This window comes from Nothobranchius furzeri, chromosome 2, assembly GCF_043380555.1.
Source record: "Nothobranchius furzeri strain GRZ-AD chromosome 2, NfurGRZ-RIMD1, whole genome shotgun sequence".
Lineage (NCBI taxonomy): Eukaryota > Metazoa > Chordata > Actinopteri > Cyprinodontiformes > Nothobranchiidae > Nothobranchius > Nothobranchius furzeri.
The window spans coordinates 55,466,598-55,480,455 of record NC_091742.1 but is presented as its reverse complement, the minus strand read 5'-3'; the positions used below and the strand labels follow the sequence as shown (position 1 = coordinate 55,480,455).

General features: G+C 41.3%; 1 protein-coding gene across 5 annotated transcripts; it reads left to right on the top strand.

Moving 5' to 3' along the window:
• Positions 1 to 510: 510 nt before the first annotated feature.
• On the top strand, positions 511 to 4,391 carry LOC139063823 (spectrin alpha chain, non-erythrocytic 1-like). Of its 5 annotated transcripts, none has more exons than XM_070546652.1 (8): positions 511 to 1,024; positions 2,311 to 2,433; positions 2,587 to 2,721; positions 2,806 to 2,910; positions 2,995 to 3,099; positions 3,175 to 3,207; positions 3,280 to 4,187; positions 4,300 to 4,391. In XM_070546652.1, exons 2-4 carry the CDS (start codon positions 2,380 to 2,382, stop codon positions 2,839 to 2,841), a joined length of 225 nt encoding a protein of 74 aa, XP_070402753.1. In that variant the 5' UTR covers positions 511 to 1,024; positions 2,311 to 2,379; the 3' UTR covers positions 2,842 to 2,910; positions 2,995 to 3,099; positions 3,175 to 3,207; positions 3,280 to 4,187; positions 4,300 to 4,391. The 5 variants fall into 5 exon arrangements, with proteins under 5 accessions (XP_070402753.1, XP_070402747.1, XP_070402750.1 ...); XM_070546646.1 differs by having other exon boundaries at positions 2,504 to 2,721; XM_070546649.1 differs by lacking the exon at positions 511 to 1,024 and having other exon boundaries at positions 2,094 to 2,433; positions 2,504 to 2,721; positions 3,280 to 3,931; positions 4,140 to 4,187.
• The last annotated feature ends 9,467 nt before the right edge of the window (positions 4,392 to 13,858 follow it).

Genomic DNA, 13,858 nt, shown 5'->3' with positions numbered 1-13,858 from the left:
GAGCACTATTTAAAAAAACTATGGAGGGGACAAAAATGGAGGGAAGGAGGGAACATAGCATCGAGATACAGCACCGCTTCATCTCTTGCAGTCACAATCCTCATCTACGGTTAAAAAAAGCAGGCTGCTTGCAAACCTATTGCACGGGTGCTACGGGGAAAATAGTTTACAACACAGACTGATTTTTTTCATCGCTTTACAAGAGACCACTGCTCATTTACTTTTAATAAGTGGGCGTTTAAGTTTGACTTGGTGGCGCTGAACTCCCGCTTTTATTTTTTTCTCAGAACGTCACGTTTAAAAATTATGATGGAGGGGACAAAAATGGAGGGAATAAGTCTCTAGAAGTCTAATAAAAAAGTATCTAAAGTAATGCTAACCTTTAATAATGAGATAGCGCTGCTCATTTCATTAAATAAACGGACTTTAGTCGCACACAAAGTTAATAACACAGCTAACTCATGCAATGACTTAGCATATTAGCTTGCTACATGGCCAACACTAGCCCCCACAATGCCGCTCAGAAAATGGTCCCAACCCGGAAGTAAGAAAAATTGCAGTTCCACCCTCATCCGCTGGGGGCTGGTACCAGAAGCGAGCAAATCCTCATTGACTCCCATGTTAAAAATGCCATTTTCACAGCAGAAATAAACATGTTTACAGCCTGGTTCAAAAAATGGTTTTTTGTCTAAATTATCTAGTTTATACTCATGACAACTCTGAGGGGGGTGAATTTTTTTCTCACTCTTCTGTTTAAGTGTATTGAAAGCCTAAAATTCTGTATAATTAATGAGCAGCCGACACACGTGACCGCCGCCTCAGACCCACGTGACCACAGAGCTAGCTCCGTGGAAAGGCCTCAGTACAGCCTCGGTCTCTCCTGGAAACTGTGTCGGGATTTTGAGTCTCTGTGCTTGTGAATTCTGCTTTGGATAATATTGGTGCAATTGTTGGACAAAATGACTTGCAGTGGTATTAATTGCACTAATAGAGCATCCAAGGAGTCTCCACTTCATTTTTTTCGGTAAGTTAAAATCTATATTTGTATTTTATGTCACTGCTGCCTTTAAACTAGCTGAGTTTACCGAAGTAGCTAGCTAACTATCAGTTTAACATGTAGCATGTACTGTTTAACCATGAAATTTAAATGTAAAATACGGTAAAATAATTAATAGTGCATATTTAGATGGGTAATAGGGTAAAACCCAGTGCATTTAAGATAAAAATGGGTTGAAATATGACGGGGCGCGCCGCTTGGGGGGACACTTCTGTGCTCCATTCTTTCATCCGGTAATCTCAAGCGGTCAGGCCGGGCAGGCTGACCGATGCGGCGCCTCGCTGCTGCGGGCTGACCGCTAGTGGAACTCGGAGACAGATCTGACCGGAGAAATACTGCAGCTCGTTGAGAAGTCTATAGGGCATACAGCGTTTCCCTTAAATCCCACCGCCACGCCGACAAGATCCCAAGTTTCTTTGTTTTTGTTGGCGCTGTTTACTGAAGAAGCAGCGGGAATACCAGCAAGTTTCATCAGACTCGTAAAGTTAGTTTTTGCAGGGGACCCCCTGTATTTTACTGCTCCCTCCTGCAGTCTTCCCCTATTAAAATTTAAAATGTGTAACTTCATGTATTGGGATGAATGACTAATATTCATGTTAACTAAAACGTTAGGTATTTAGGGGGAAAAAACAAAATAATAAACATTATACAGATGTCAAATAAATCAAACTGTAATTAAACTATATATTTTCAAAGTTTCGATTCTGGATAAAATCCAACAACATATGCTTTATAAATAAACACTACACATGGCTTTTAAACACACACACACACACACACACACACACACACACACACACACACACACACACACACACACACACACACACACACACACACACACACACACACACACACACACACAAGTTACATTGTGAGTTCTTAGTAAATATTCTATTTGGCGAGAGAGAAACTTTATTGTATTTATCCTAGTGGATCTATAATTAAACGGGTAAACTAGCAGTAGTACATCCAACATCAAAGAAAGTAAAATGTTATTATCAGGAGAGGGAGAATTATTAAGTGGTTAGCAGCAGTGTGCTAGACGATGGCCCCCTCCATGAGGCCACCACAGCTCAGCAGAACATCATTGTAGCTTCTTCTGGGGAGAAAAACACTTACAGAAAAAATAAAGTTAACAGCTGAAATAGCAGGAAATAATACAGTTAAAGAGCAGATTGTAGAAGAAAGAAACCCCTGGGTTAAACTGGTCTGTCTACTGCATAATGCTGAACTCTAACATGTGTCCTCAGGGAAGGACCTGATTGGTGTCCAGAACCTGCTGAAGAAGCACGAGGCTCTGCAGGCTGAGATCACAGGTCATGAACCTCGCATCAAGGCTGTCACCCAGAAAGGAGAGACCATGGTGGAAGAAGGTAGAGCAGGTCTGGTCCTGACATGTTTCTGAGGTGTCTGCAGGTTCTGGCTCACTTTGTTTGGGTCCAGGTCACTTCGCTGGTTCAGAACCCTCGGCCCGTCAGAACATTCTTATCCACCACGTTCTAACACCAGACCTGTTAACCCGACAGCAACAAGTGGCTCCAACTGATGATGAGACCGGGAAGGAGCTGGTTCTGGCTCTGTACGACTACCAGGAGAAGAGTCCTGGAGAGGTCACCATGAAGAAGGGCGACATCCTCACGCTGCTCAACAGCACCAACAAGGTTCGTGTGCCCTTCACAGCCGAGGAACGACCTCCAGCTCAGAGCGAACATCTCCACACCTGCTTTGTGTTTGTGTGACTTTAGGTTGTTTTACTTGAACTCGCGTCTTTAGCTGAATGAGGATGGAGAGACGGGTCGGACCTGGAGCAGGTCGAGGTCTTGCAGAAGAAGTTTGACGACTTCCAGAAGGTCGGACTTTTCCTCCTCTCCGTCTTCCAGCAGCAGCTGTCAGATCAGCTCAGGTGATAATCAGAAGGTGCTTTTGTCCTGCAGGACCTGAAGGCCAACGAGTCCCGCCTGAGGGACATCAACAAGGTGGCATCTGAACTGGAGTCAGAAGGTCTGATGGCTGAGGAGGCTCCTATGGTTCAGGCTCAGGTGAGCGTCACCTGTCTGCAGCAGCTGGTCCCTCTCACTTCCTGGTTTGTTAACTCTGCTCGTCTCTGTTTGTAGCAACAAGAACATCTGGGTTCTGCTCCTGGAAAGGTGCGTGTTGTCCTCCGCCTCCACCAGAACCAGACGTGGTGTTTTTGTTACCACTCATTTGTTTGTTTACAGGATGGAGCCGACTCTAACCCCGGCTTTCCACAGGAGTCGTCAGCAGCACGTTACTGCAGCAGCACGTCATAGCTGCTGATAGGAACCGCTGTGGTCAACAGAACCTTTTCCACTGGAGCCGTCGGCAGCTCGAGTCGGCCGCGTCTCAGGAGCAGCATGTCGCGGCCTTTACGCGCCGGTTCTATTTTCTACGTGCGACGCCTCTGAAACGGGTCAAGTTCGACATTTTTGGGGAAGGAAAGACAGGAAATTGGACGCGGAAATTGAGAGAAGCTACCGAGATTTTCAGAATAAAGAACGTACTGCCTTCCGGTTGCTTTACTTTTAAAAAAAGTTACTAACTGAGCGTCCCCGTGAGAAGTTATCACCTAGATAGTGGTCTCCTTTGTTTTTCAGGTCCGTATTGGCGATTATAAAACAGACAGAACATAAAACGCAAACCATGTTGTAGTTTTCTCCTGCTTGTTGTTGTGTTTACTGACGAAGTCACTCGTGTGACTTCGTGCTCGGTCGGTGACAGCTGCTCCCCTGCTGCTTCGCGTCTCGTGGGAAGGGCCGAGCAGCAGCTTACGCGAGCAAGACGTGCTGCTGCAGTAACGTGCTGCTGACGGCTCCCATGGAAACCCGGGGTAAGACGGCGTCACCCTAGAAGGTGAGTTCATTCAGCTGATCAGAGGTCACCTCTGATGGCCGCAGTCACGGCCGACCGTGCTGAAATCACACAGGAATTCAGGTGACCCGGCAGGCACCAGGTGCTGGTGAAAGTGGGGACATGTCAGCTGGTTGCCATGGCTACAGTTATCTTTATGCATCTGTATGACTGCTGACTGGTGTGTGTTTCCTGTGACCTTTGACCTCAGACCGTACGGTTGGGCGTTCAGACGACGGCTAACTTTAATTCCATCAAGGTAAGAGGAAGCTCTTCCCTTCCTGTCTGAGCGATCCGTCTCCAGGTTTCCTCGTCCGGCGTCCAGCCCGCTGGTGTCCACCTTCATCTCACTGGGTTTGGTTTCTCTCCAGGAGCTGAACAACCGCTGGCGCTCGCTGCAACAGCTGGCTGAAGACCGGAGCAACATGCTGGGCAGCGCCCATGAGGTGCAGCGCTTCCACAGGTATATATATATATATATTTATATATATATATACACTTATATATAATCTATATATATATATATATACTTACATATTATATATAAGTATATATATATATATTATATACATATATATACTTAGATATATGTCATATTATATAAGTATATATATATATATATATATATATATATATATATATATATATATATATATATATATATATATATATATTAAGTATACTTATACATTACTTGGTGAAATATACTTCTGATAGAGTCAAGTACAAGTATAGTCTAAATGTAAGTAAACTTTAATGTAAGTATGTATTAAAGTATACTTAGTAGTATTTAAAAAATGTACTCGGATAACTATACTTCTAATAAGTACATTGAAAGTAAACTTGGAAGTATACTGTATTCATTTTTAGTATACTTCAAGTATACTTCAGTGTTCTTCTTTTTGGTAAGGGTTGCTTCTTCACTGTACGCAAAAGTTAGCATGTACTACCATTTAGCAACCTGAAGCTCAACCTTGTTCATTTACCTTTAATGTGGTAAATGTAGGTGGATACATATACAGTAATTTGAGGATCTTGTATCATGCTATTGTACACCTTCCAGAGCAACTGTAGGCACAATTTATGATAAAATATTACTGTTGGCACTATTTTTATTAAATATAAGTGATTTTCATGATTCATTACTTCAAACCAGGAATAAGACGCTTGAATTCGATCAAACCCCACTTGCACTCTGCCTGACCCAGATCAGTAACTGGCTGTCCAGCAACTTTCTTGTCCTAAATGCTAACAAGACATAGACCCTGATCGCTGCACCCCCGGAACTTCAGCCAAAAATCGAGCAAGAAATTGCCTCTTTTTGCCCATCAGCCAAGGCGAACATTAGAAACCTAGGAGTTATTTTTGATCCAGCTTTAAGTTTAGACTCACACGTCAAAACCATCTCCCGCTCTTGTTTCTTTCAACTGAGAAACATTTCAAAAGTCCGTAAACTGGTTTCTACTGCAGATCTGGAAAAAATCATCCATGCCTTTGTGTCATCACGCTTAGACTACTGTAACGCTCTTTTTACTGGTCTCAGCAAAACCTCCCTCTCACGCCTTCAAGCCATCCAAAATGCAGCAGCCAGACTCCTAACCAAATCCAGCAGACAAGCTCACATCACTCCAGTTTTACAGTCCCTCCATTGGCTCCCGGTAGAATATAGAATTCAGTTTAAATTTTTAGTCCTGACCTATAGAGCTCTTAACAACCAGGCTCCAAGCTACCTATCTGAGCTTTTATCCCCACACACCACCTCTCGCAACCTTAGATCCACATCTGAAAACCTCCTGGCTGTTCCTCGAACCAGACTGAAAACCAAAGGGGACAGGGCCTTTCAGACTATTGCACCCAGACTTTGGAACAGTCTACCTTCAAATCTCCGTCTCTCTAACACTGTAGAGGTCTTTAAAAATCATCTAAAAACTCATCTTTTCATCCAGGCGTTCCCTCCCTAAATGTTCAAAAAGATGGCTTTGTTCAGGTTCACAACTTCACTTTGTTTATACTCATGATTTTATTTTCTACTTAATCACTGCTATTGTTTTTCTGATGTTTTTATTGGTTAGAGGTATTTGCCCTGATCTTTACCATGTTGTACAGCGCTTTGTGATTTATATCTGTGAAAGGCGCTATATAAATACACTTTTACTTACTTACTTACTTACTCTCCATCATTTGCATTCCACAATAGTCAACAGCTGAAGACCCGGACACCTCAGATTCAAGCTGAGATGTCCCACTCAGCCCCCGGCTAAGTAATATTTGGTCAGAGGGTAGAGCTGCTAACAAACGCACCCATGCATGCACGCAAAACGCTATAACCATTTAGCTAGCAGTTAGTATTTTGTTTGTGCTCGCAGCTGTGGCTCTTCATCGAGTGGTTTTAACATTGTTTTGAAGAAGTAATCTGGCTGGTGGTGGTTTAACAAGCAGTTTCTGCAGTCGGTCACATTCTCGGTTTTTGAGAGCTCCTGAAAATAAAATCCAACCATTTCTGCAGTTTAAACTGTTCCCCAGGAAGAATGGACAGAGATCCTGTTCCTCTTGCAGAAAAAAGTTAATTTTCGTTTATATGCCCTATAAAGTGCAGACAAGACAAGAAAGAAATCGCTTCTTCACAACTGTGGAGATTCAACTCCCTGCTAGCTACACGGAGAGTCTGGGCATTAGAGTTTACAGTCCAGGGGAGGAGGGATCTGAACTAAAGACTACCTGGATAGGCAGGAGCTGGCCATGATGATGCAGCAACACAGTTCAGCTAAACGCAGCCAGAAAGGATTTGCAGCTGTGACAGGACAATGTATGCATGAAGCCAAAATAAACAAACAAACAAAAAAACATTTAGACTGGCCAAAAGCCCCAAAAATATTTTGCATGATATAAGACCTTTAAAGCCTCTTTTTCCAGTTGATTTTGGCATCTTGGAAATGGCCTGGATTATCCATTTTATGCCGTCAACCGCTATCCTTGACAGGTCCTGCTGTGATGATGCGAAAAAATGCCACAGAAAACACAAACATTACTGTGACCCAGAACGAGCTGGTTAAAAAGTCAGGGAGCATCAGGGAGTGGCACACACCAGAAATCCCCAGTATTAATGGTGTACATTTATTCTCAGAATGCTTTCATTTATTAATTTATTTTTTTTTACCCATTTTCACTTACAGTTCTCGAACACTATGTGGCACTTTAAAAACCTTGAACTGACCACATTATTTTTCAAGCATTTCCAAGGGTTTCAAGCACTTATAACAACCCTGAAAATTGCCGCTAGTGAGTTATTTATATTAACTTTCCTTTTTTTGGCTGTAGCTTAGAAAATGGTGGCTAAATTAATAGATCCTTGCTTTTGAAAAGTAAAAAGAACTTTGCTGATAAGCAGGATTGTTTTAGGATTCAGGATTGTGTGAAGCTAATAATTTTTAGGTTGAGGAACATAAATTGAGTTGCAAGAATAAAGCCTGGACATGCCTAAACTGTGTTGGATCACCAGAAAAGACATGAATTGTGTGGATCCCTGTTAAGAGGATTTTTCTTTTTGTTATATGTGTGGCTGCTCTTTCATACATAAACAGGAATGAGTCAAATGTCTCGGGGGAGATTCTGTGATTCACAGTCTGGCCCTGGCTTCACGTTTGTGTGTGCTTGTTAAAGTGTAACAGGGGGATCTCTCAGGTGTACGGCTCACAGGTGTGTGACATGTTTGTGATTTGTCCTTCATGTCAGGGGCCAACAGGGCGGCTAGACCTGTCGTCTGTGACCTGACATTTCCCAGAGATTTTCCACCCCATCACAGAGAGAATCACTATTTTATTGTGGATCACAGATAAATGTTTTGAAAAAAAAAATAGACTCATTGTAATGTAGAGTCTTGGAATTATTATTTTTGTTTTCTGGCCAACATGGTTGTGGTTTGTGACCCTTGCCTCTTCCAGAAAGCCTCAGAAAACAATTTTATTTTTCATTACAATAGCAGTTGTCTCTAGGATAAATGTTCAGTTGTGAGTTTTTGTCTGCGGGAAAAAGCTCTCACACTCCTGTTTCAGGACCTAGATGCGAGTCGGAGGAGAGGTGAGCTGAACGCAGCTGCTATTGGAGCCTTATTTCCTGGTATTCAGACATCTTGCTTCTGATTGGCTAACAGTAACGCAATTACCATTGTAAAGCAAAACTTTTTGCTTTGCAATGTTGATGTTTTATCTCCACAAATAGCACAAGCCTGGGGGAGTTCTGCTGTGTGGTGGAGTTGCTAATGCTAACGGTTATCTTCTACTAGCCCAGATGTGTCTGCTCTCTGCTGGATGCTAAAGCATTAACAGCCTTCCCTGTCGTGAGTCTAGATGGGTGAGTCCATGAATGTTGAGTGACAGTGTGACGTAGATCCGTCAGGATTTTCAAGTCTGAGTGTTTCTCCTTTTATTTTCCATTAGAAGCTAATGCAGGAGATAGGGTAGACTCTTTAGCTTGCATGAAAAAAACTCAGAGTGGCCAGTCATATTTTTGAAAAATAACAAGCAAAAACTGGTTTCTCGATGAACTTGGTGTTTAAACATGGAGCTGCTGAAGGACACAGAACAATCTGTGGACAAAATGAAGCAGAACAACTATCACCGTTTTTTAAAAATAAACATTTCCAGCTTCTGAATTGTTTAAACTGAATGAGTTTATCTTGCGTAATAAACAAGAAAAGCTGACTGATCTCTTGCCAAATAGTGATCCAAATCTACTTATTTCATCAAGAGATGTCATAATAACAATTTCTGACTAATTGTAAGCACAATGAACATTTGTGTCACGGTCTGAAGTGAGTGGCACACCTAGTACATCTCTGGAGTTAATTACAGGTGGGCATCCCTTCCTCTACGGTGCTCTCTCGATGGTCATGTCCTGGACCAACTTGCTTCTTGCTAATCACCTTCAGACCGGACCCTCCTCTCGAGTCCCGAACCTCTCAACTAAACAGTAAGGCCTCTGTTCCACATCAACGACTCTGAACGTCCTGCTTAGGACTAAAGGAACTCTGTGTTACAAAGAGCGCCTCCATTCTGTTTAGATCCTCACCTCACTTCGACGGAGCTCTTTCAGTTATCCGTAATAAGTATCACTTTCAGAAGTTTTACCGGTGCTTCGAGACTGATTCTGAATGTCGCGGGTCAGACTGTGAAGCCCAATCACGACATTTTGGAATCACAATTTTTTAGTAATTAATATTTTACTTTATGACTGCAGATATCTACAATTATGAAAGGGGCCTTACTTTAAAGGGTAAAACACGTGTTTAATTATATATAAAGTGTTTAAAAATGAATTAATAACGTAAGTGGATTATTAGCCATTTATAAGGGGAACCTTATCGTGAAGCAGGGGGAGAGTTATGAGTTCAAACATTTCTTGCTTCTCTGAAAATCATAAAATTTGTGCACACATTTTGCAGATTATGTATTAAATTTGGTCATGAAATTTTTCACTTTGTAGAATCGTATCTGCAGTTTGTTTGCTGAGGCTGCTCCAAAAATGCACAACGTTTTTAAAGCTATTGGATTTACAGAAGAGACAAGAGCCTTTACCAGTAGATGCTGCAACTTCTGACTCTAACGTTGCACCATAATCTCTAAATATTCTTTAGGTTGTATTATCATTTTCTACAGCTGCAGGACTTTTTTTGTTGTAGTGTGTTTAACTACCAGTGTTGGGAGTAACGCAGTACAAAAGTAATTAATTACTGTAATGCATTGCTTTTTGCTGTAATGTGGTAATGTAAGGCATTACAGGGAAACAAAATTGTAATATTTACTCGGTACAATTGTCAGTAACGCGGTAATTACAATGCATTTTTAAACCCAGAATCAAGATGCGTTTCTTAAAAATTCAAATTGTGGGAAACCCGAAAAAAGATCCAGTATCTGCATATATTACGTCATTTATGGACTCAGCTTTGCGGGCAGAGAGGATGCCGCGGTAACGGCTCAAATACTCCAGCTGCGTCCTGCACGCGGCCGCTGTAACATTCACAAAATCACTCCACTAAAACAAAACAATTCACTTGCTATCGTTCATATCGGCGCATATTCTCTGGTACTTTCTGTACTTTTCTGACATGCTTTGCCTCAGCTGAGTTCATAATCTGTACCCCGGTGATTTCAACTCATTGCTGCTGGAGCACCGCTCATGTGAAGATCCCTTTGGTTGATTAGTTAGAAAGTAGGAAGTCTAGGAAACAGCTTTTTCTGGAAGACTGAGAAAAGATGCAGCATGCAGGAAGGTTAGAGAGACAGGGCAGGAAATTCTTCAAATAAAATCAAGAAATCTAAACAAAAGTGCTTGAAAAGTAAAAAAAAAAAAATGGGCAGATTTATCCCCAATACACATTTTTACCTGTGAAAAGCATTTAATATTTATCCATGTGATAGAATCAGATCACCCTCAAAAGTCAGTCCCACATCCAGGGCCGTATCAAGGCATTTGGGGACCAAGGCTAAATCGGCTTGGAGCCCCCACCACCTCACTCCCTGCACAGTTAACTCATTCACTGCCATTGACGACTAAAGTCGTCCATGTAGATCCAACCGTTCACTGCCAATGACGACTAAAGTCGTCATTTGCATTTTTTTTACTGTTTGAGCATCGAAACGAGCCCCCGTGCTGAGACAATAAACATCTCAGCCCTGAAGCCGATCTTCATCCGCATACGTCACAGATCACATGATCAGGAAGCAACACATTCATGTGTTTGGAGATCGTTTTGAGCCGTTCCTGTAAAAAAAGTGAGGTGCGAACCGGAAAAGCATCTGCTGATCACAATTCGACAACAGATTATGAAAGAACGGATAACGCTCGAAACACGTGGCTTCTTCCTGATGTCAGAGGTGAGTCTCCTCTTTGTTTTGGTTGTTTTGGCATCGACATCATGCTAGCGCGCAACGTTCTGTGACTCTTAAATAAACAGTAAAAACGGTGAAAAATGCTGGCAGCGAAGGCCGTTAGTGATCAGGAAACGGCTGGCAGTGAATTAGTTAATATAAGATGACAGCGTGCTAAGAGTACAGTTTGTTGTTGCTTTTATTTAATAAACAATCATTCTAAAGAACTGTTTTCAACAGCAACACTAGCTCAGATACCACATCACCTTCCACCGGATGTGTCATGAGTTCACTGGGTGTAGATTACTAAATTCATACTGAAGTTGTTTTGTTAAAAGTGACTTAGAGTAATGCAAAAGTAGTGTAATGCCTTACATTTTAAAAGCAGTAATCTTGTGTTGAGGGTCTGACCTCATGAGGAAATTACTATGCAGTGATTTTCTCCAAAATGACTGTGCTTAAATTGCTCTGAAAAGCAAATAATCACATCAGCGCCAAGAAACTTCATTTCCCATGATGCTTTGCACACGGAAGCATTGTGATGACGTCACCGCCTAATACCAGAAACACGTTCTGCGCATGTGCGGGAGGCCGTGGAGCTTTCCCGCGAACTAAGACCATAAATCTTCAGCAGAGACAAAGAAACCTCGTTCTTTTGCCCAGGATACCTGGCGGTAAGGACACGCTTGTCGAACGCTCCGACAACTTGAGCACGCGGAAGCTCTAAGTGCCCAAGTTGAGCCACGCAACCGCTGGAAACCACTAACTCCATCGGGACCTGACTGGGAACGAGCGGAGCTCCATCCAGCTCTCAGAGATGCTGTAAGTTGTCAAACTCAGCACAAAAGAAACTTCGTTCTCTTTGTGTCCAGCCCGTGGAGAAACACTCGTGGAGCCAAACAACGGAGAAAGCATTAAACCGACGGATGACGCTGAAAACTGCGGAGAAAACGGAGAACCGTCAAATCAAACAGCTGGGGACGCCTTGCTGCTCATCTGGTGATCAGAAAACTCATTTCTCTCTCTCCTTTTCTTCTCCCGTTTCCTCTATAGTCCAGAATAAGCAATAAAACCGCGCTATTGCTTAAAAAGTAGCTTCGTGTTTTCCTCTTTCGCTCCCAATTCGTCCTTCGGGTCATTTTGAAAGAATAAACTGCTTATTAATCATTGTTTGGTATCTTTAAATGTTTCGGCCATGGCCAGGCTGATAAACTAAGGATATTAACTTGTGATTAATCTTTTGTGTTGTTTCATGATCCTTTGAAATGTTTTTGAGTGATTTAAGGTTAAGTTACTACTGATTCTAAGTGCTTTGGAAGTTAAAGTGCAAGTTGCCACTCACACTTTAGGCAGACAGAGGGGTCAGCCATCTTGCATACAGACTCCATTTTAGAAACACACACACATATACATACACACAAAACACCTTGAACATTATTTTGAATATACATCCTTTTATTATATCACATGGTTATTATTCATTTATGCCACTGTTTATTCATTTGACAAATTGTTAATTAAACGTTATAAAATTCAGATTTTCGTCTCCAGTAGCTTTGTTGTGTCGAAGAGAAGTCTCTGCTCCAAGGATTCTACGAACTTCAAGAAAGACTGATAAGAGTTTTGGATTCAATTTTTCCCCGGTTAAAGGGGAATGGTGCCCCGTATATCTAAGAATATCTTAATTAATTAATAAATCAGTAAATATACCCATATTTACAGAATTTATTGAAGAATCCAAAAGTAAGTTGAAGCTTACTAATTGTTCGCTCCTAATAACCCCAACACTTGTAATGTAATTAATTACTTTAAAATGAGGGTAACAAGTAATAAATAATGCATTACAGTTTTGAAGTAACTTGCCCAACCTGTTAACTACATACTAGAATCAACACTGTTTGCTATCAGTTTGTTAGATTCTGAGAAAAGCTCAAACCAGTTGACAATGAAGCTTCTATCATATATAAATATCTAGGATATTATATATTCAACAGAAGTTCATATGCCAACAAGCTTGGTCTAATTTTAATCCAAAGATTAATGTTTAATTTAAAATAATTAAATTTAATAGCAAAAGTTTATTTATTGAATCAGAAGTTAAAGGAATCTTTGTTTATTCAATAACCAAAAATATATACACCATTCTGTGTTTCATTTGAAAGAAGAGTCAGCTTTTTAAAGTTAAGAATTTATTACTAACAATTTAAAGATGACAATTTAGAAACGACAATTTTTGAACAGACAATTCGATATTAAAACTTGTTTTAAAAAGCAAACCTGTGACTGAATGAAAGCTAAAATGAAAATGAGAGTTTCTGGATGCGTGAATGAATATCAGAAGGTTTCTTTCAGCGAGAGAAGCGTTCTGGGTTGGAAATGATGTTTTGCAGCTAACTGAGTCGTTTCTTAGAAGAACAGCATCAGACACCATCTTGTGTGCTACCTCACCCAGCAAGACGATCCTCTGTGTAGATTCAGAGGTCAAGGAGGATGTTGTCAGCCTCAGGGGTACTCGTCCGGTAGAGAAGACTCGAGTAGAACCGATCATGTGGTTCAGAGATGTCGCGGGTACACAGTGTCGAGTGTCTGGCTTAACCCTGAAGGAGTTTTGCGTCAGCTGGTTACAGTGCGTTTATTCGAAGCAAGTCTATCGGCGTGACAGAACAGCTTAGTAGAGATTCGGGCGGCCGTCCCTTTTCTCCTGTTATGGTTCAAGAACTGAACTTTTTCTGCGGGAGATTTAGTTTTAACAAAGCCCTCAGAACACGCCCACTCTCAGCGTCAGAAAGCTTGGTCATGAGTAAAGACATGTGATGATTTTACCCTTTACCCTGGATATCCGTTCTGAATGAGGCTGGTTACGTGCAAGATGACCTTCTGGTTTACTGAACACACATAACCGATTATCAACCATAATCATTATTATACCCAAAGCACAATAAGTCATTTCAGTAATTAAACTACATTTACTGAACCAAGAGATTATTTATGATGGTTGTAATAACAGTAATGAAGTCAAAAGTTTATTAAAATTATTATTTAAAATTATTATTGTGAAACTTGA

Excerpts from the sequence above, each read along its gene's own strand:
- LOC139063823 (XM_070546646.1), top strand. Across the intron at positions 2,722-2,805 it reads TGCTCAACAGCACCAACAAG|GTTGTTTTACTTGAACTCGC; the intron begins GTTCGTGTGCCC and ends GTGTGACTTTAG.